The sequence below is a fragment of the Acanthochromis polyacanthus genome, chromosome 22, assembly GCF_021347895.1.
Source record: "Acanthochromis polyacanthus isolate Apoly-LR-REF ecotype Palm Island chromosome 22, KAUST_Apoly_ChrSc, whole genome shotgun sequence".
Taxonomy (NCBI): Eukaryota; Metazoa; Chordata; class Actinopteri; family Pomacentridae; genus Acanthochromis; species Acanthochromis polyacanthus.
The window spans coordinates 9858420-9880910 of record NC_067134.1 but is presented as its reverse complement, the minus strand read 5'-3'; the positions used below and the strand labels follow the sequence as shown (position 1 = coordinate 9880910).

General features: G+C 38.8%; 1 protein-coding gene across 6 annotated transcripts; it reads left to right on the top strand.

Annotated features, from left to right (window-relative positions):
• The first annotated feature begins 1693 nt into the window (after positions 1-1693).
• On the top strand, positions 1694-19059 carry stat1a (signal transducer and activator of transcription 1a). Of its 6 annotated transcripts, none has more exons than XM_022221984.2 (25): positions 1694-1820; positions 4157-4284; positions 4625-4769; positions 4855-4950; positions 5630-5716; positions 5810-5888; positions 6016-6107; positions 7994-8145; positions 8229-8387; positions 10283-10375; positions 11321-11380; positions 11470-11490; positions 11601-11691; positions 11921-11962; positions 13336-13425; positions 13530-13628; positions 13703-13838; positions 14892-14947; positions 15057-15154; positions 15227-15366; positions 16687-16875; positions 16959-17034; positions 17431-17527; positions 18075-18113; positions 18475-19059. In XM_022221984.2, the coding sequence occupies exons 2-25, from the start codon at positions 4157-4159 to the stop codon at positions 18502-18504; spliced, it is 2295 nt and encodes a 764-aa protein (XP_022077676.1). In that variant the 5' UTR covers positions 1694-1820; the 3' UTR covers positions 18505-19059. The 6 variants fall into 6 exon arrangements, with proteins under 6 accessions (XP_022077676.1, XP_022077677.1, XP_022077678.1 ...); XM_022221985.2 differs by having other exon boundaries at positions 4154-4284; positions 5633-5716; XM_022221986.2 differs by having other exon boundaries at positions 4154-4284; positions 15060-15154.
• The last annotated feature ends 3432 nt before the right edge of the window (positions 19060-22491 follow it).

Sequence of the window (22491 nt, the reverse complement as noted above, 5' to 3'; positions counted from 1 at the left end):
TTCGTGACGTTTGTCTAATTTGTTGTCATTTTATTTGTCATTTTTGTAGTATGTTGTCTTGTTTTTGTTGTTTTTTGTCTTATTTTTGTGTGACTTTCGTCTTGGTCTCACGCTTTTGCCTTTTTGTTTCTCATTTTTCTTGTTTTGTGTTTTGCTTTATTTGTTGTTTTGTGTGTCATTTTTGTCACTGTGTTTTTTTAATTTCGCTTGTGTTCTCTATTTTTCATTGTTGTCTTGTTTTTGTGTTTTGTCCATTTTCTGTTGCTGTGTAACTTTTTGTCCATTTTGTTGCCTCTTTTTTGTTTTGTTTCGTGTCATTTGTCTCACTTTTGTCATATTGTTTCTAATTTTTGTAATATTTTGTCATGTTCTTTTGTTTTGTCTGACTTTTGTCATTTGTCTCATGTTTTTGTCATTTTGTGTTTCCTTTTTGTCTCGCTTGTGTTTTTTGTCTTATTTTTGTCATTTTGTGTTTCGCTTTATTTGTTGCTTCATGTATTTTTTTTAAGTTTTGTGTTTTTTGTCTCGTTTGTGTTGTTTGTCTATTTGCCATTTTGTTTCTTTCTTTTGTCATTTGTCTCATTTGTCTCATTTGTGTCATTTTGTCTCATTTTAGTAGTTTTTTGTCGTTTTGTAATTTTTTTGTGACACTTGTCTATTTTTTTCCATTTTTTTCTCGCTTTTGTCATTTTTTGTCTCATTTTTTGTAATGTTTTGTCTCATTTTTATTGTTTTTTGTCTTTTTTTCAGACTTCTGTCATTTTGATCATAAACTAAAATACTATATCATTCATTTCCAGATAGCTGATACTCAGCATTTTGTTCCTTTCTGGACACTCTGTGATCTGGAAGTTGTAATATGTAAATGACAAACAGAGGCTGAATGCTGTTGAAATTGAATTTCTTTTTCTTAAGAAATTTCAGGCTGCTCACAATGTTTTGTAAAAAGATAATTCCTAAACTTTGAACTTTTTTTGCACTAAAACAAAGGAAAGATTTGGAGTTGTGGTTATTTATAGGCTATTATTATTTGTAGGTTATTATTATAGGTTATAGGAGATCAAATTGGGCTGAATGTGCCCCTGAACTAAAATGAGTTTGACACCCCTATTCTATTTTAAAGAGCATATCCTTATCTCTTTTTTTTCAATGTTTGGGTTGAAATCAGACAGAGTGGTAATCCTAAAAAATAGAAAAAATACTGTTTCTGAAGCACTGATCAGAGTTTACTATTAAAGTTTCATTTTTCACATTTTAATAATATTTTATTATCTTATTTTTTGGACAAATTTAACATCTCGGTGCAGAAACTTGCCTGTGCAGCGGGTTAAGTTTCAGTTTCAGAGTTTTTGGGGTTCTACTTGCTTTCTCTTTCTCGAAAAACACGTGGTTTACTCTCGGCTGTTCTGTTAAGCTGATTCCCCCCCACAAAAGCCAAACATTAGTGTGCTTTTAAAAATGTGAAACATGTTTAAGACGTATTATGGCACTCTGACAGTTCACAAAACACGAAATATATGTTCACGTTTAATTTTGTGCGTATACAAGAAGATTTACATGAAAAACTCCATTAATATGTTTGCTAATACGGGTATGCCTGCTAAATGTCAGAACAGCCGGATATTCTTCATTCTCATTGGCCGTCACAAGCAAAAAGGCGGGACCTTTCCGTCTATTCTGAGCGGCGATTGGCTGAATGCGTTTCCGTACAGTAGAAATAGGTTACCTGGCAAATGCGTTGCACAATTTAGGAAATAAACCTTTCTGGGAAGCTCTGCAGCATTCTGTGAGAGATTTAAACGTCCTCTGAGCCCTAGAAGGTAAGTTTGAGTGATTTCTTTCTCCACGTCGAACCCTTATTCAGTTTGATCTTGCTCCTTCTTCATATCGAGATAATCAACAAAATGGAGCAGTTGTTGAACTTGCTTGTCGATAAAGTTAAAAGGACAAAACGACTTATAGAAATGCAGTAAAGGAAGTTAATACAACCCTAGCTTCCCCTTGTATTCTTGGTTTACTTCTGGATGCCGCATTTCGACCATACAATCTACTTTTTACAGAATTGTGTGGTCGTCATCACCGCCTACTAACAAACGTCTAAAGTTAGACAATAAATGTGTAAATATGATGTGACATCACAAAATGTGACATCAGGTGAATTAAATACACGCCGAACTCTTCACGAAAGCTCCAGCATTTAGATGAGTGTGTTGAAGCTCATTTTAATAATAATAATGTGTCACGTTTTACCAGAAACCCTTAAAAAGACATATTTCTGAACATAGTTTGGTTGAGGAGAACTAGCAGGTGGGCTGCAGGAGGCTTAATCTCCAAAAATAAAAGTATGAAATGTGTCATAAATGCATAGTAAAGCTGTTATATACATCCATGTGCATGCAGAACTGAATGTAATGTGCTTTAGTCACTCTTCAGTGCATCCAGTTGAGGTTTTGTTAAGGATATTCTCCTACTGAAGGCTGTAATTGGGCTGATACTGGAAGCAGAATGAATAAAATGAATCCTACCATCCTCTCACATTCATTCTGGCAGCTTATAATAATGTGTGTGTATATATATATATATATATATATATATATATATATATATATATATACATGGCTTTACATACAAACAGAAATGCAACACAAAGTGCTTTACAGACAAAAAAATGCAATAAAACAGCAAAAAAACCTCAACCCCATAGTCAAAATATCAATTAAGAGCTCTAAAGCAGGCCGTCCTATTTAACACGTGCAACGAGTGAAATAAAATTAAATAAAATCAGGTTAAACAGATGAGATAAATACAATACCTGTTTTTAAAACAAAGACACACTGAGACCAATGATAAATAATAGAGAATACAAATGAAGTGATAAACATTGTATTTATTTATTTTATTTTTGTTAGTTATTTTATGTGTTTTATTTCTTACTATTTTATTTATTTATTTATTTATTTTATTTCTATTTTGTTTATTTTAATTTTGATGTTTTTATTTATTGTTTTATTTATGTATTTTTGTTATTTTTGTTATTTTATGTATTTATTTCATGTTCTTTTATTGTTATTTTGTTTTATTTTTTCTTTTATTTATTCATTTACTTTATTTTATTAATTGTTTTATTTATCTTATTTCTATATTCATTTTATTTTTTATTTATTGTTAATTTGTGTATTTTATTTATTACAGTTTTTTATTTCATTATTATTGATTGTTTTATTTATTTTTTATTATTTTATGTATTTATTTTAATTAATTATTTTGTTTGTTTATTTTTTATTTATTCATTTACTTTATTTTATTTATTGTTATTTTGTTTGTTATTTCATTATTTATTATTCTATTTACGTATTTATTTATTTTTTATTTTCATTTATTGTAATTTTAATAATTATTTTATTTTGCTTATTTTAAATTTTTAGTTATTGCTTTTGCTGCACTGTACAGTTTATTACCTTCATCATTTTTGTTTTTGTTTTGTCCTTGTTTTGTTGTCGTTGTGAAGTACTTTGTGATTTTATATCTGTGAAAGGTGCTATATAAACAAATTGTACTTACATGAAATAGACTAAAATAGATAAATAAATGGAAAAATCAATAAATAAAATGAGCCATAAGAACAGTAATTAATAAAAAAAATATAAAAAAATATAAACATATTTTAAAAAGCCTGGCTGTAGATTCATGTTATATGAACCAATCACAGTTAATCTGTGTCACTCTGAGGTTTTAAATGAAATCATGAGTCTGTTTTCTTGTCAGTGAAGCAGAAACTAATTTTCCCGACGACAGGAAAACGTCTGACTAAACGTGGACCAAGATCACAGATTAGCGATTTTTCAGTTACAGCTTTTGCAGCTTTTAGTTTCCGCTTTAAATATTACACAGCAGCGTGACTCAGGGAGGATGTGGGGTAATAATCATTGAGTCAGCGCTTCTGATTCCTTATCTGTGGAGCTGGAAACAGGATGAGTTGCAGTGAAAAGGCATCAGAACTGTTTTTACATCGGTCCTTAACGGATTTTCCAGCAAAAAAAAGTATTAAAACCGTCTAAAATGTGGCTTGGTGAACTTTGACGCGTTTATTTATTGTTTGAAAAGCACATTTAAGATCATCACCAGGCCAGTTTGCTCCCTTCTCGTTGTCCAGAAGATGGCGCAGTGGTGCCAGCTTCAGATGCTGGACTGCAAATACCTGGAGCAGGTGGACCAGCTGTACGACGACTCCTTCCCCATGGACATCCGCCAGTATCTGAGCAAGTGGATCGAGAGCATCGACTGGTGAGAGGCGGCCGTTAAGTGGTCATTTTTATTAGTATTTTTAATTCCATGCTGACTCACTGAGGGCCTCCCTTTCCTTGCTGCTCTACTCTGAATATATCAAAAATGAATCAATTCCTATGTATGGAAACTTGCTGTGATTTCATCTGTCAGAAATGATACGATAGCAGCCTTGGTGGAGTACTGAGCTCTCTGAGTGCTCTACTTGTTTGGAAAGCTGCCAAATCTTGTCTTATTTCTGTACTTCCTGTGTTTCATATCACGGAAAATGTCCTATTGAGGTTATTTGTGACTAAGCAAGTAGCAGAGCGATGGAAATGTTCACTGGTTGCCTCCTCAGGGACACGGTGGCGTTTCAGGACTCGCTGGCCACCGTTCGCTTCCACGACCTCCTCGCTCAGCTGGACGACCAGCACAGCCGCTTCGCCCTGGAGAACAACTTCCTGCTGCAGCACAACATCCGCAAGATCAAGAGGAACCTGCAGGTCAGACGCCTAGCCGCTCGTTTCTCACCGTTCTAGGGTTTAGTGACGGATTCTCAACGCAGAGCGACTCTCTTTCTCTCTCCAGGACCGCTTCCAGGAAGATCCCGTCCACATGGCCATGATCATCTCCAGGAACCTGAAGGAGGAGCAGAAGATCCTGGACAGTGCCAAGAGCGCCGAGGTACAAACCAAGCTCACACATGTTACAGACTAGATGGATAGAGCATCAAACTGTGCTGGTCAAAGAAGTAGAAATGGCAATAAGGTGCCTAGAATGCTGGTGTTTACAGAAAAAAATGTTTGTGTTTACACTAAAACGCAAATTGATGGTATTTACAATAAAAAAAATGTACTGTAAGAGTCCAGAAAACAATGAGAGTATTATAAGAGTACATATAATGAATATTAGAAGACTATAGAGCAACAAAATATAGAATTATTAAGAATATGGAGCAATAAAATATAAGAGTATAGAGCAATGAAATAAAGCAAGAGTATAGAAAACAATACAGTATTATAGGAGTGCAAAGAGTATTATAAGACTATAGAGAAATAACAGAATTATTAAGAACTCGGAGCAATAAAATAGAGTATTATAAGAGTATAGAGCAATATAATAGAGTAAAATAAGAGTGTTTTTCATTACTTCTAGTCTAACGTAACATTCAGGTTTCTGCTCGTTGACAACAAAGACATTTTCTTGTAATTGATTCCAAGTCTGTAACCGAAATATTGTTTTACATTCAAACCATTTCTCTGTCAAGGAATCGCTCCAGAGTATAAAGGTAACCGCGTGTGAGTAATTTAGAAAACGTGATGATTCTAAATGTATTTCTAAAGACCGATGCTTTGCTGTGCAGCAGGAGGGCGAGGGCACGGTGTCGGCCATGGTGGTGGAGAAGCAGAAGCTGGACAACAACGTGAAGGAGATGAAAGACAGAGTCCAGGTGAGGCCAAACATGAGCCCCAGCAGGTGTTCTGTCAGTTCCAGGTTCGGCCTGTTCTGTTGGAGTCGCATTGAACCGCGTTTGTGTTCCCAGGTGGTGGATCAGAACATCAAGAACCTGGAGGACCTGCAGGACGAGTACGACTTCAGGATCAACACGCTGAAGAACAGGGGTGAGAACGTCGCACGCTTCCTAACTTTATCGTGTCTTTTGTCAGAGATTGTGATGATTCCCCGATGCTCATACTTTACTTTTTGAAGCCGATTTCAGGTCTAATTAGTGTTTTTCCCTTTCTGTAGAGAATGAAATGAACGGCATGACACCAAAGGAGCTGGAGAAAGAGAGGCTAACGATCCTGAGGATGTGCACTGAGCTGAAGGCTAAACGTCAGGTGATCCCTGAACAACCAAATAACCCTGACGTTGACCGTAATAACACTGTTTATTCCTTAACTCTGGGTTTGGATCCCTCCTCTTTTTAGGCTGTTACAGGGGGTTCTCGACTTGCGTTGAAGTTCCGTTCCTACAGCTCGATGCATCGTGATGTTCGGACTATTGACCACACCCGCTCAATTTATAAAGAGAAAATTGTACATATATGAGCCGCAGGTGTCCTCGTTGTAACATGAGATATTTACACAGAAAGCTTTTTTTTTAACTTTTAATTAAATAAATGCTTTTTTCCAAACAGTGTCTGTAAAACGGCGATAACACGGCTGGTTTAAAAACAAAAATACAGTAGCCTACCAGAAAAGTCATTGATCGCTGTTGAGTGACTTCATGCTGCCGACTCCAACGTCTCACCATCAATTCGCTGATGCCAAGCTTTACATGCAGCAGCTCCATTTCCTTCTTGGACAGTCGAATCGATTGGCTTGAACTTAAAAGCTGCATCATATGCATTTCTTCATGTTTTCCATGATGACGGTGTGTGCATGAAGCGCAAAATGACCGACGTGAAGAATTTAGTGTGCGTTTGATTTAATTCGAACAGTTTCATTGGTCTGGTGTGACGAGGCTAAACGTAATAGCTCGTTAGCCCGTAAAAAGCTATAAATTAGCCACGGGGTTCTTTAAGCCGCAGGGTTCAAAGCATGTGAAAAAGTAGCGGCTTATAGTTTAGAAGTTGCGGTACGTTGATTTTCGCCGTAAGTCAGAATTCACACGATAGAGTCGGACTTACACTTGGGAGCTATAATGAAGGGCAAACAGTTAGCAAATGTAGCATAATCCAGCGAGGCGTACAACCGGCGAGTGTAAACAGTCATTTTCCTTTTACAGCACTGCGTGACGACATACTCATCCACTGCGCTCGCCTACTAGTTCCACGCAGCGTATCCAGTTCTGACGTAAAGATGAAAAGCTGTAGGACGTCATAAACCGAGGGCCCTCTGTATGCTGATCTTTTTTTTTCCTCAGGACTTCTTAAAACGTCACACTGTTGTTTCTTTGCTTCAATTAACAACATAATTCTGTTTATTTACCAGCCGGTTCAGTGAGCTTTATCACATAGCGTTGGATTGAGCCCATTGAGCAGAGTTGTTTACATTTTACCTCACTGGCGCAAGTAAAAGTAGCCAAATTAGAACTCGGCAGCTAATTTTTTGACAAAAATCTTTAAAAAAACTGATGATTATCAGGCAAGTTTTTATGGTTTCTAAGCAGATCCATGTATGTCAGAGATAATGGCACTTTTTGAGAACTGTAAGATCCAGGTTATGGTCTCCGGAAAATAGTTATTGAGGAATGTTTTTAGAGCATAAACTGTAAAAGAATATGTAGCAACCATGATGGCATCCAGTAGTTAGTGGACCGCTGCTGTGAAACCTTGAATTTGGAAGAGTTTTGGGTAAAACATACACTGCTTTAGCATCTATTTTACTCTAATTTAAACCATAAATCGCATAAAGAACACCCTGCTGTGTTAAAGGAGACTTGAAACTAATGATTGAGACCATAAACTTAGCAGGGAAACATTCACCGAGGTAGCAAATCAGGTGAGAAGTAGCATCATTTTCTCATAGACGACTACAGAATCAGCCACTGATATCTGATTCATCTAAAATTCTGACTTTTTCAGAGATATTTGTAGCTTTGTGTGATCAAATTCTCAGATAATAGTGCTGCTTTATGATGGTTTTTAGAATATGAAAATGTCAGACTTTTCTTAGCCAACCCAGAACAGGTCTAAAGTGATGCTTGAACATCAGATTTATAGTAAACTAACAAATGAACGAGCGCTTCCAAAGACCGTGACGTGACTTCTGCTGTCTGCCAGGACGTGGTGAACCAGCTGACCGACCTCCTGAACGTCACCCAGGCGCTGCTGGCCGACCTGATCTCCGAGGAGCTGCCCGAGTGGAAGCAGCGGCAGCAGATCGCCTGCATCGGCGGTCCGCCCAATGCCTGCGTGGACCAGCTGCAGAACTGGTGACTCCCGCTCTCCTCCGTCCTCCACTTCCACGTCCTCCTTCCTCCTTTGTCATCACCTCCTCCTCCTCCTGTTCCTGCAGGTTCACCGCCGTAGCGGAGAGCCTCCAGCAGGTCCGTCAGCACCTGAAGAAGCTGCAGGAGCTTGAGCAGAAGTTCACCTACGACAGCGATCCCATCACGCAGAAGAAAGCTTTCCTGGAGGCCCGGGCTCTGGAGCTCCTCAAGAACCTCCTCTCCAAGTAAGACGTTGTAGCAACCAACAGCATACTGTTTTTACTTTCATGGCCTAGCATTGAAAAGATCTTTTTAAAAATCCTGTGATGTTCTGTGCAGTTTGCTCATCAATAATAGGTATAGTGGACAGAATAGTTGTCATGTTCATCCATCAAGGATGCGTCCTGTGTACCTCTCACTCTCCGCCAATTAGAGAGTTATTTGTTGTACAAAATCTTTATTTAGAATATTGTTTGCTCTGATGTGTAAATTCAGAATTCCATGTCTCTGTGGATGCTGCACTGTCAAATGAATTCAGTCCTCACTTAAACCTGTCTTTAACCCTCCTGTTAATATTGAAAATATTGTTTTTTTTGTCTGGAAAAAAAATACAAAAATTCAGCAAAAAAATTCTCCAAATTTCTGAAAATGTGCAAAACCTTCAGGAAGAAAATTTCAATAATTCCCTTAAAAGTGTCATTCTAAAAAATCCCGAAATGTGGCAAGAAAATCATTGCAAATATTTTCAAAAAATGAATAAAAATCCCCAAAAATATCTAAAGTGATTACATATATATCAGTAAAACTTCTAATGTTTTCTTTAAGAACATTCACCAAAAAATCAACCAAAACACATCGAAATTGACTGGATTTTGGTTGTTGGTTTTTGTTTTTTCGTTTTTTTTGGTGAATGTTCTTAAACATTTTTAACATTTCTTCTTTTCCACCAAAAAATGTTCAAAAATTTCCCAAAAATGTGGACATCAGAAGTTTCACTGTGAAAATCTGTATTTTTCCCCACATTTTCAGACATTAAAGCAGGTCAATTTTGACTTTAAATGACTGGTTTGGCTCTATAATGGCATTCGACTCCAAAAACACTGAAGAGTATCATGTACATAATGAACTAAGGGGAAAACATCAACATAAAATTGACATTACTTCTGTTGTGGAAGGTCAGCGAGGATGAGGAGGTAGACTTGGAGAGTCAGATGGTTTAGGTTGAGACTAAGGTTTACTGATATCAGGAGAAGTGACACCGACAGAGCAGCAGTACATGCAAGCATCAGTTCTTAGATTCTCTCTGATGCAGGGGTGAAAGTAGTTTTAAATTCTTGCTGGAACGTTCCGGCTTACTTTCACCCCATTCCGTCGATGCTAACCATTGTAAATCCTGTTGAAAGTTTTTCAGCCAATCACAAGAACGTGTGGAATTTCACGTGGAATTTATTGCTCGTCCCACTGCAATAAATCAAGCGCACCTATTTGCTATTGGCTGCTACTGGCCATAACAATCACTCTGTTACGGAAGTAGACACGCATGCGCACTCACGTACTGCTGAGTGAACTCCGGTCGATATCTATTGATAGCAGGTAGGCCGGGCGGCGTACCGGCGTACCCATAAGCACCCATAAGCATATGGATCTTTTCCCGGAACTGCGTTCCGCCACAAGATCTTTTGCCGGTACGCAGTTCCGGACCGTTCCGGCTTACTTTCAGCCCTGCTCTGATGTTTGGGTTTATACTGTAGTTGGGAGAATGCCAGATTTAGATTACAGACCAATATGGAGATAAGCAGTCTGCTTAGTCACGTCAGAAGAGACAATATCTAATCTCCTGCAGCGTCTGCCTGTCTAAAGGTCATAATGACTGTCCTTTACAACGTCTTCCATTAAATGTCCATAACTCTGTACTGCCAGAAACCAAGCTTTCATCCATCAGCTGTCTTTGCCAAATAACTGTTTAATGTGTAAACTTAGACCAGTGTTGGGTCCAGCAGCCTTGTAGAGCTTCATAACGTAATAACCAACCAATAACTAATGACGTTATTGGCTGCTACACACCTCTCAGTCACAACTCATCGATTGTCTTTCCACCTCATCGTTGACGACCGGTGGTGACTGTTGTCTGTCTGTGCAGCTCTCTGGTCGTAGAGAGGCAGCCCTGCATGCCAACCCACCCTCAGAGGCCGCTGGTGCTGAAAACAGGCGTCCAGTTCACGGTGAAACTCCGGTAAGACGCAAGCAAACGAGTACTAACTTACACACAAATGATCCAGGTGAAACACGAGTTTTACAGGAGCATCAGTTCAGGCTGTTTCTGGTAGTATAGAAACATAAAATGAAAGAAAAATGGAAAAGATTAGCAAAACGGTAAGTTCCCCAAATTGAGGTAGTTTGTTGCTTTTCTCTGTTTTATGTGATTCTACACGGAATTTTCCGACAAACTGACACCTTGTGACGGCTTTTATTTGAAACGGTTTTTGCCATTTTTATCATCAGTGATAAAATCAGTTCTTTAGCTAATTGGGTGATAATTATTCAATATCAACATATTTCTTGTCTGAACTGCATGAAGATGTTTTGAATCTACTAGACTCAAAACTAAAGACACAGTTGTATTTATACTTCACTGTAAAGTTTTTGACATTTTATGGCAGGAAAACCACAGCGTAAACTAAATTTATGGATGTTTTTGTTCTCATTCTGTCATTTGTTTGCATTCACAAAGGGGTAGTAGGTTTAGTTCCTAGTTGTTGCTTAGTTCGAGTTCCTTTGTTCTTAAGTTCACCTGATTTTTGCTTTCTAGTTCCTCGTTTTGCCTGTTTAAATCTTACTTTTTCATATTGTATTACTAAATTTATATTATATTTTTTATCTCACAACCTTCAAAGTGTTTATTTGATGTCCACTGTTACACGTAGAGAGAATAACATAATTTCAATCCTTGGTTTGTCGTGTACAAACTGAAGAATTAACAGTAAAGAAGACAAAGCTCTGTACTTCTACCGTTGTGTTCTTTTAGCTTGACTGGGGATTTAATCAGGAGATGTGACACCGACAGAGCAGCAGTCCATGCCAGCATCAGTTCTTAGATTCTCTCTGATCTTTGGGTTTATGTTGTAGTTGGGAGAAGGTCAGATTTAGATCACAGACCCACCGTTTCCTTTTTGTTCAGGTTCCTGGTGAAGCTGCAGGAGTTCAACTACCAAATCAAAGTCAAAGCTGTGTTCGATAAGTGAGTTGGCGCAAGTTTGTTTTTCCTGCTTGGAATCTGAAAACCTGCTTGTTTTCGAACCCTAAACACACTTTTGTTCTCTCCTTCAGGGATGTCACAGAGAAAAAAGGGTACGTCTCTAAAATATCTCCACATGTTTACGTGTTTTATGATCTAAAAATAGCGCTAACACAACATCTGCTTCAATTGCTAAGTAACAAAAACTATTTGTTAAAATCAGGTTTCGGAAATTCAACATTCTGGGAACAAACACAAAAGTCATGAACATGGAGGAGTCGAACGGCAGCCTGGCAGCAGAGTTCAGACATTTGGTAAGAGGAAGGTTTGCTTTTAGCAGCGATAGGTTTCGCGTCAGAATTAGCCGTGGCATTGTCGTAGTTTTGAGAACTTGCGTGAAGAAAAGGAGCATTTTGATCAAAGTTAAGTGAAGTTGCATGAATTCTTGACACAGATAGGCGGGGAAATGAAAGGAAGACGGGAAAGTTCTTAAATCTTTGACCTTCCTGTTGTTTTTTTAACCTCATCTTTTTCTTACCGCAGCAACTGAAAGAACAGAAAGTAGCCGGAAACAGAACAAACGAGGTAAGAGCCTTTCAAAGCCTGTTTAATTTAAAGTAATGTTTATCTTAGCGGTGGGTACTGCTCCATGTACTTATGTTACAGTAAAGGTTTCAACAAGAAATGCACCCAGAAAACATAAAAAAAACAGTGCGAACATAACTGATGCAGCCTGAAATAATCACATCTTTATATAGTTCTGAGGGTAATTATATATTGATGAGTTGTTCAGACATTTATGGATGAATTTATTCGTAGAAAATGTAATATTAAAAAACTCTAAAATGGTTTTGACAAAGTGTAAAGGCTGCAGTTTATCAGGAATGTGAAAATCAACTTCCTGTTCCAGATCATTAGTTATACTTTGGTGCCATCTGGTGGTAGAAAGTAAGAATAACACCAGCGACTGAAACGCTTAAAAAATGCTATAAAGACACATGAAAGGTCTGCAAATAGCAACTGTAAGAGGTTATTTTAAGATATTCAATGAAGTAAAACGGGCTGAAAGTGACAGACGTTGTTTGCAGTGAGCTAGTTTTAAAGAATTAGCCGAAAAGAATTCGAATTCTTGCATTTGTTGTCTTCTAAAAGGCCCAGTTCTTGCATATATTGTCTTTTGAAAGGCCTTAATAAATATTGTAAAAAGTTAAATGCTGTTCATGAGTCCATAAGCTACAATTTATGCAGTTTGCCACCATATATGATAAAAATCTCTAGATTGTGATGCTAAATAAGCAAAATATGAGCATATTTGTTTGAGTAATTACTCAAATCTAGCTGCATTTCTAAAATAGTGGTTCTAATTGAATCTTTAATGGATACTAGTTTGTAGCTGCCTCTCTGGATCTGCATTAATTGCATCTCTAGGAAATGTGACAGCATAACAAATAATTGCTGATTTTCTATTATATTTTTATATGCAGAGACGGTTACAAGTGTTCAGTTACATTAAATAAAGGTGTTAAAGTCAACTCAATGGACCTGCAGAAGTCCTGAAATTAAATGAAACAGACACTTGGAACTTTGCTGCTTTTGGAGTATTGCTTGTTTTTTGCAGAGTTGTGTGACTTTTCTGTTGTTATTCAGCTCAACTTTGTTTTTGTGGTGCAAATTTACAACATATGTCGTCTCAGAGCGCTTAGCATAGGCGGATAGAGACGTTATGGATTGTAAACGGAGAACAGAAAACCCAACAGGAACGAAAAATCCCAGAGAATAAGTATTGGGGGGGGGGGGGCAGAACTAGGCTCAGGGAAGGCGGCCATCTGCCTCGACCTGTCGGGGTGAGGGTGGGGATGAGGGGTGGGGATGGCCGCAACGCCTCCTGCTGTGGTGGTGTGTTGTACGTCTGGGTTGTGTCATTGTTTTCGTTACTGAGTGTGTGTTTGTCTGTTCAGGGGCCTCTGATCGTCACCGAGGAGCTTCACTCGCTCAGCTTCGAGTCCGAACTGCAGCTCAACCAGTCCGGAGTCGACATCAAGCTGGAGGTGAGAAATATGTATGCTCATGAGCACGATGAAATATCTGGAATTTTAATATCCTATTGTTACTTACTTGTGTGTTGCTGCCTGTTTCTCCTCGTCTCTTGCAGGCCATGTCTCTGCCGGTCGTCGTCATCTCCAACGTCTGCCAGCTGCCCAGCGGCTGGGCCTCCATCCTCTGGTACAACATGCTCACCACCGAGCCCAAAGTAAGAGCTCTTCCGTTCTTCGGCCGCTCTTCGTTGCCGACGCTCCGGAGCTGACGGACTTTTCTGTTTTCCAGAACCTGAAGTTCTTCCTCTCCCCGCCTACGGCCAAGTGGTGTCAGCTGTCCGAGGTTCTCAGCTGGCAGTTCTCCTCCGTCACCAAGCGAGGCCTGAACCAGGAGCAGCTCAACATGCTGGCCGACAAGCTGCTCGGTCAGAACTGCAGCACATTCACAAGACTAGTGACACAGTGGCAGCTGGTATTAGCAGAAATCAGAGTATCGTAAAGGCCTTTAAGTCTGCAGTAGGACTTTTCAAACATGAGGCAACGAAACCTGTGTGACCTTAACCATAAAACTGAAATTTCTGCTGATTTTAAAGCTAACTGTACTGAAAAAGCTACCAATTAAGTTGAAGTTTATTGTGTTCACCAATTAGATTATTATTATTCTTACTTTAAATGTGATTTTTGCATTTTTTTAAGTAGTGTTGCATGTCTGTAGATTGGTTATAATGTTGAGATCTTTTTTTTTTTTTTTTAAAGCAGTAGTTTGAGTCTTTGCGCTACATGCTAACGTCCGTATGCTAACATCCCGAAGTTTAATGGATTTACCAGGCTCCAAATCCTAATTCATCATGTATTTAGAAACAGAATGATGACGGAATTTGACTTTTCGGTGCAAAAGTAGCAGCATTAGCATGTAGATTCAAAGTGTCGACACATGCGCAGGTCAGTTGTAAGTGTACAAGATGAGTAGGAAGCAGGTAGCAGTCAGACAAGAACCTGGGCAGTGCAACAGGGCAACAATAATCCGATTTAGAAGCAGTGTGATGCTGTATTAGTACTAAAGGAAATATAGGTGGGATTAATGGGAACTTCACCTGAGTTTTGAGCTGTTAATAAAAAGTCGGAGGATCAGCACAGTCTCTGAGGAACAGGAAAAAAAGAAACAGAATACATGCATGGAAGAAAAGTCAGTAAGACCATCATCAGGCATAAGCAGAACTTTCAAATCTCAAATGACGGCGTAGAACAAGTGATCAAGTAAGAAACTGATGATAATGAAGATCTAATGAATCGGATGTGGTTAAAATACTGTGGGAGCACGACAGTTTTCCTCCAAACTGTTAAATATCTGTAGTGATAATTCAGTCTGGACCAAGTGACCGGTCGATGCCGTTGTGTAGCCCCAAGCTTAAACAGTTTGATTCCTCCAAAGTCTCTGGAATCTAATGGAAATGTGAAATCTGAATGTGTGTCTGCAGGAGCCAAAGCTCAGAGGAACCCAGAAGGACAAATCCCCTGGACCAAGTTCTGCAAGGTGAGTTTCAGGCCGTCTGCAGGGTTTTTTAAACTCCTCTAAACGGTTAACGATGTTTCCATTTGTTGCTGTGGGGTTTAATGACACCGGAGTCGTCTCGTGTGTCCAGCAGCAGAGTGCCAACGAGAAAGCTTTCCCGTTCTGGCTGTGGATCGAAGGAATCCTAGATCTGATTAAGAGACACCTTCTCTCCCTGTGGAACGACGGGTGAGTAGTGCTGCTGCTGCTGTCAAAGATCCTAGAAGAAGGATTGAAGCTCACTTTGCCGTCTTTGTGCAGCTCCATCATGGGCTTCATCAGCAAGGAGAGGGAGAAGGCTCTGCTGAGCGACAAGTGTCCAGGAACCTTCCTGCTCAGGTTCAGCGAAAGCAGCAAAGAGGGAGCGATCACCTTCACCTGGATCGAACACGACGTCCACGGTAAAGAAGCAGCAGCATCAACACAAAGCTGCATCTTAAAGACCTCCTTTTAATGCTTAGAAACATCCCACAGTCACGTTTAGATGCTTTAGTTGAGTTCAAGAGTGGAAAGAAGTGAATCAGGCCATCATTTTGTTGTCTTTAGAGGAGTATAGCAAGTTGTTTTCAGATGGTCGGCCATTTTGGATCTGCTGCTTGGGTTCCCAAATAGAGCCACAACTTCTTAGTCAAGCTTTCAGTTATTTAGAGCTGCTTCCATCTCGTCTTAAACACCTCAATGTGCACCACAGAACCAAGTTTACAGACTTTTATTTGATTCCTTTGAGTAATGAGCAAACAAACTGGACAAAAAGGTGAATCAGGTCATCGTTTACTTATTTTCTTAGATGGTCGGCCATTTTGGATCTGCTGTTTCCATTGTTCACACTTGACCTTTTGTCCGTCTGTTTACACCAAGTCGAGCCACAGCAATTACTTCTTAGATGTGGTTTCCATTTCTTCAGAGCTGCTTCCACCTCATCTTCAAAACCTCACCAAAGTTTAGATACTTTCACTTAGTGCAAAACAGCAGCACACATTAGCTTCTACTTTGATTTATCTGGAGCTCATAATACTTTCTAGCCCTGTAATTGTGTGGTAAAGACTTTACTCAAGTTCTTCTTACATTTCTTACCAAATGTCTGCAGTGTCCCTGAAAAATAAGTGCAAAATACCTCAAATTAAACACAATTACACATTATGACAAGCCACTAGTTATCAAAGGTATTTTTGACTGGGCTGTACCGGTTTTTCACTGGTTATGGATTGATTTTGGGGCTTTTTCTAGTCTGCTTCTGGACCTGACGTTGGACTTGGTTTAAATTGGCTTTCTCATGGTTAAACTGGTTTCACTCTAGTTTATTTTATGATCTGGACTCTAGTTTTAGACTGGTTGTGGTTGAGATGTTGGGCTTGGTTTTGAGCTGGTTTTGACGATTTTAGATTAGATTTAAAATGGTTTTGACCTGAATATTGTTTTCACTCTAGTTTATTTTATGATCTGGACTCAAGTTTTGGTGTTAGTGGTTCGGTTTAAACTGGTTTTGAACTAGTTTCTGGTCCGGTTTCTGACTATTTTTGGGTTGAAGTGAAGAACTTTATTTGTTGGAAGCTGTAAAAATGGTAATGTGTCACTTATTTCTTTCCGTATGTATGTATGTATGTGTACATTATGTATTTCTGGAGACCTTCTGATCAAAATGGCTTTAATTAACACCACCATCCTGTAGATCTATGACTGAAGGAGGCTTGAGTTTCACATTTGTCTCTCTGTCCAATCAGAAAAGCCGGTTTATCACTCCGTGGAGCCGTACACAAAGAAGGAGCTGACCGCTGTTTCTCTGCCCGACATCATCCGAACCTACAAGGTGATGGCGGCAGAAAACATCCCAGAGAACCCGCTCCGCTTCCTGTACCCCAGCATCCCCAAAGACAAGGCCTTCGGGAAGTACTACCCCAAACCGTCAGAGAGTAAGAGCCGCCGGTGACGAGCTTCATTCACACCGTCAAAAAATCTGAATCAGAACCTGATCGAAGTTTCAATGATCTTCCAGCTCCAGAGCCGATGGACGTGGAGAACACGGAGAAGAGCGGTTACATGAAGACGGAGCTCATATCAGTGTCAGAAGTGTAAGAACACTGCCACTTTTTGTCCGTCCATTTGTGGTTCAAATGAGCAGTTTAGTGTTGATGGGACCGTACCAAAACTTTGTAGGCCTGTTTGTGTGATGCAGACTTTAGCTTTGATAGAAAGAGGTGAATCAGGTCATAGTTTAGTTGCATTTTTTTATGTCTCCAGCAGTGTAGGAAGTTTTTAGGTGATCGGCCATTTTAGATGTGCTGTTTGCAGAGTTTTTACTCAACTTTTTGTGAAATTTAAACCAAATCGAGCCAAACTGACGACTTCTCAGACACAGGTCCAGTTAGCGTCGCGTTTTCGCTCCACTTTTTGTCTGTCCGTTCGACCAGATCAATACAATGTCGTGTTTTATTGATGAGAGATGAACAAATGTTCTCCTGATCCAGACATCCGTCCAGGCTGCAGGACAACATGATGCCCATGTCTCCTGACGACTACAAGGCTCTGGAGCAGTATGTCAGCCCCAGAGACATCGACGCTGTGGTGAGGCTCAGATCACTGCCTGAACCTGCTGCTTTCAATCCTGCTGATTTAAATTGTACCAGCATTCAGCTCGAAACTAAACCGAATTTTAATCTTTACGACCCAAACCTACTTAACTTCATACATCTATGGCAAAAATGCTGCATTTGAAGCCAGCGTGAGCAAACTATTAGTAGAAATGCACAGTTTAAGTGAAAATTTTGACCTGATTTCTACGATGTAAACACAAGATCGACACCTGTTTGGCTTTGATAACATAATCTACGTAATGAAACAGATGTCACTTGTGATTCTGGCGTCCTCAAAATGAGGTGTGTTCCAAATTTTGTCAAGATTGGATTAAACAACGGGACGTAGAATTGACAGTTCCACTAATTTCGATATTTGCACGACTGCTGTGGCGCCACTGGACGTCAGAATCCTAAAAATCTAATCATAAGCATGCAGGTTTTCGCGGTCTGATCAAAAACAGAAATCCACTGTGATGTCTGTCCAGCTATAAATGCTGCCGTCTGTCTGTCTTTGTTTCTTCTCGCTCTGCTTTCAGACCAACAATCTGATGGAATTTGGACAGTTTGACGATCAGGTAGACGCAGCTTTAATGGCATGTTTTGTCAATACTGCTGTAAACACTAGAACTCCCCGCACTGCACTTACTTACCCAGCATGCACTGCTACTTTGTGGCCTCTAGTATTGTGTATACTCTGGGATACGCAACATTTTTAGACCAGTTTTAGGCTGGTTTTGGTTGAGATGTTGGGCTTGGTTTTGAAATAGTTCCCGGAGACCTGAAGTGCGACTGTTTCACCATCATGTGTAGTTGTTGCATGGAGATGAATGTAAACATCAGAAGTGCTGCGTGTGCTTTTTCTCTTCTGTGTCTTTGTGTCCTTATTCTCTTCAATAAAGACAAACCTTGAATAAACATTTGGTTGTTGCTTTTCAGATGAGTTCAGAGTTCCAAGACGAACCCTGAGTCGCCGTCTTGCCTTCATCCAGCTTCTCGTACGATACGTTTTCTCTGAGGTCTTCACATCATGTACTTCACTCTCAGACTACGAGGTTAGAGGACTTCACGGCTTCAGCTCAGCGGTCACCTTGCAAGAACTGTAAAGAAACTAAGGGGAGTTTTCCTTCTGAGATGGGATATGCCTTTTTTTTTGTACATACATTCAATTTCTTTTTATTAAATGTGAATTTAAACTCCAAGGGGACTCCTGCTGTCAAACAGTACAATATAATAATGTGATTCTGCATCTGTGTGTAGCAAAGATACTCTGAAAACACCCTGATTTACAGGAAACTATCTAAAGTTTGAGTTGTTTCTGAGGGGAATAAAGGCTTTATTTAAGAAACTGACTTCATGACAGTTTCAACTGTACTAATTATCATCATTGACCACTTTCTGCTAAGATTTTTCAACATCATGCAGTCAAGTAGAGTACCACAAAAACTGTTTTCAACAAAATCTGAAAATGTGTGTTTGATTATAATTGTGCTGGGTTTGGAATAAATCTGCAGAAAATTCAAATGGACGTGTTATTCAGTCACGCTGGATTCTACTTTCATGCGAAGAACTTTTAGATATTATCCACAAAGTTAGGAGCTGGAGACGTTGAAAGGCAGGAATCAAATTTATTTCATAGATTTAGTCGATGTTCCTCATCATTTATGACAGTAATTGTTATTGCTCCAATTATGATTAATACTCAGAACAAAGAAATGTATCTTTTTCAAGTATAAAAACGAGCTAAAAGTAGGAAAGCAGAATGTAATTTCTCCCCATACATGCCTGTACTCAGTGTTTCCTCTACATTCATTCAGCAGCAGTGGCCATCCGCTGCAAAATCACAGCCGCCGCTCCGTCAAATTTATTTATTTTTTTTTTGTAATTGTCGCAAATACTCCACTGCTGCATGTCTCCACCTTCACAGCAGTCTTGCACTGTCGTGTACTAACGAGTATTAAAGTAAACTACAGATAACTATCTTGATCAGTATCGACTCTTTGATACGTCAGGTAAATATGACGATGATGTCGCGAGAGCGCGGCCTTGAAAGTGACGTGAGTTGGTGCTCTGCAGGGATCATTTTAAACCTGATGAGTGACGTGCGGTCAGGGGAGGCAGGTGAGGCAGTGCCTCACCCAATCATTGGCCTCACGTGTCATCACGACAAAAAAAGAGAAAAGAAAGTGTACATAAATAAATACTAATATTTTCCACTGATCTGTTAAAAATGTATTTGCAGTATGACTACACATTTCTGACATTTTATTGAGTAAAAATTGCCGAATTTGAGTTTTTCCGATCAAATCCAGGGCAGAAACGCTGGGTGCGACAGGGGCGAACTGTGCCTCACGTCTGACTGCATGATCCAATACAAACTGAGTTGCATGACGCGTGCCCGTTTCTGTTCCTCAGCATATCGCCAATATGAACTTCACAGAAATATTCGTTATACACCATGACTTTCTGCACTCTGTGTGACGTATTTTATGTATGTGTGAGAGAACTATTCCTGCTGATGGCACAATAAAGTGCAGAGAAAAGTCAGCAGATGAGGCAGGCAGTACTCTGCCTCAACTCAAGGGGGCGTACGCAAGCTGGCAGGTGCTTTCTCGCTGCAGTGCTGGCTTCAACAGAGGAAATCGAGAAACTAAGAGAAAATAAGGACAACTTTTACAACCAAGTCATAGAGCTTTTCGTCGAGAAGGATCGGTGCATGGACTTCATTTATAAGTAAAAGTAAGGCCACAATCGGTTTTAAGTGTTTGGTTTAAAAAAAAAAAAAAAAAAAGATGGGCGTAATTAGAAAAAAATAGTATTTGATAAATAAACTTTTGACCTTAAAGAATTATTTTTTTCTTATCATTTTGACAGGCAAACTTTATTAAAATTTATTAAAGCACCACAATTTAAAGTTTGAAAAATAACAGAAATTTTTACTGTAGGTCAAAATGAAATCTGTGCTGCACACATCTCTGTACTTTAATTTGCTTACAGTATATATGAATTGCTTAAAACACAAGATGGGTGCTCTATCCAAAGCTATAAAAGAAAGTTCTTTGTAGGACAAATATGTTCCTGTGTATGTTTGTGTTGGTTTGTGAGTGTAATTGAAAGAGGAATGCTGATGGGATATGAAGCATTATCAGTAGTTGCATGCTGTTGGATGAATAGTGAAATAAGATGCTTTTTTCAGTTCTTACAATCGTAAATCTGACTCTTGAGGAGTCAGTGCCTCACCAGCCATGAACCTCACTGGCTGGGCAACCCTGAGACCTGGTGTCATTCCATCAGCTCATCGTGGAAGAGTACGTGCCAGAAAGACCACGACCAAGCAGCTTTGAGATCTTAGGCAGCGTCTCCCTCAGGTGGGTGTCAACTACGTTCACGGTCAGGTCTGTGGTAATCCCGTCAATAAACAGAAAAAAATCTAGATTATAAATCAACATGTAACCAAAGCACTCTGTGTATAACGCCATAGTATAAGATGTAGTTCAGAAAATGTCAAAATATAGTATACTTTTTTAGAATAAAATAGTATGGCCTGTGGTTCAGAGTGCAGCATGTCGGCAAAAAAAACCCATAGATTATTATTTGGTTCAAAAACCACAAAATGATAGGATGTTGCCTAAAAATGTCATGTATGATATGTGGTTCAAAAAATGTCAGAGTGCAGTATATGATCAAAATAGTATGTCATTCAAGAAAACATCAGAGTACAATTTGTCATCGGAAAATGCCATAGAATAATAATTCATTGTGCAATTAAAAGTATAGTAATTTTTAAAACTGTTCAAATTCTTATACGTTGCTAATGAACAACAAACAAAACTAAAAAAAAATGTGGTAGTAATATGTTAATTTAAAAAGCTTATAGTACAGCATGGAGTCTAAAAAAGTCATAGTATAGCATGTCGCCCTCAACACGTCATATTATAGCATGTCATTCTTAAAACTTCATAGTATAGCATGTTGCTCTAAAAACGTCATTGTATAGCATGTCGCTCTAAAAACGTCATAGTATAGCATGTTGCTCTAAAAACGTCATAGTATAGCATGTCGCTCTAAAAAACATCATAGTATAGCATGTCGCTCTAAAAACGTCATAGTATAGCATGTTGCTCTAAAAACGTCATAGTATAGCATGTCGCTCTAAAAAACATCATAGTATAGCATGTCGCCCTCAACACGCCATATTATAGCATGTCATTCTTAAAACTTCATAGTATAACATGTCACTCTAAAAACGTCATAGTATAGCATGTCGCTCTAAAAAACATCATAGTATAGCATGTTGCTCGAAAAACATCATAGAATAGCATATCGCTCTAAAAACGTCATATTATAGCATGTTGCTCTAAAAACATCATAGTATAGCATGTCGCTCTAAAAATGTCATAGTATAACATGTCGCTCTAAAAACATCATAGTATAGCATGTCGCTCTAAAAACATCATAGTATAGCATGTCGCTCTAAAAATGTCATAGTATAGCATGTCGCTCTAAAAACGTCATAGTAGAGCATGTCGCTCTAAAAACATCATATTATAGCATGTCGCTCTAAAAATATCATAGTATAGCATGTCGCTCTAAAAACGTCATAGTATAGCATGTTGCTCTAAAAATGTCATAGTATAACATGTCGCTCTAAAAACATCATAGTATAGCATGTCGCTCTAAAAACGTCATATTATAGCATGTCGCTCTAAAAACATCATATTATAGCATGTCGCTCTAAAAATATCATAGTATAGCATGTCGCTCTAAAAACGTCATAGTATAGCATGTCGCTCTAAAAACATCATATTATAGCATGTCGCTCTAAAAATGTCATAGTATAACATGTCGCTCTAAAAACATCATAGTATAGCGTGTCGCTCTAAACAGGTCATATTATAACATGTCGCTCTAAAACCGTCATAGTATAGCATGTCGCTCTAAAAACGTCATAGTATA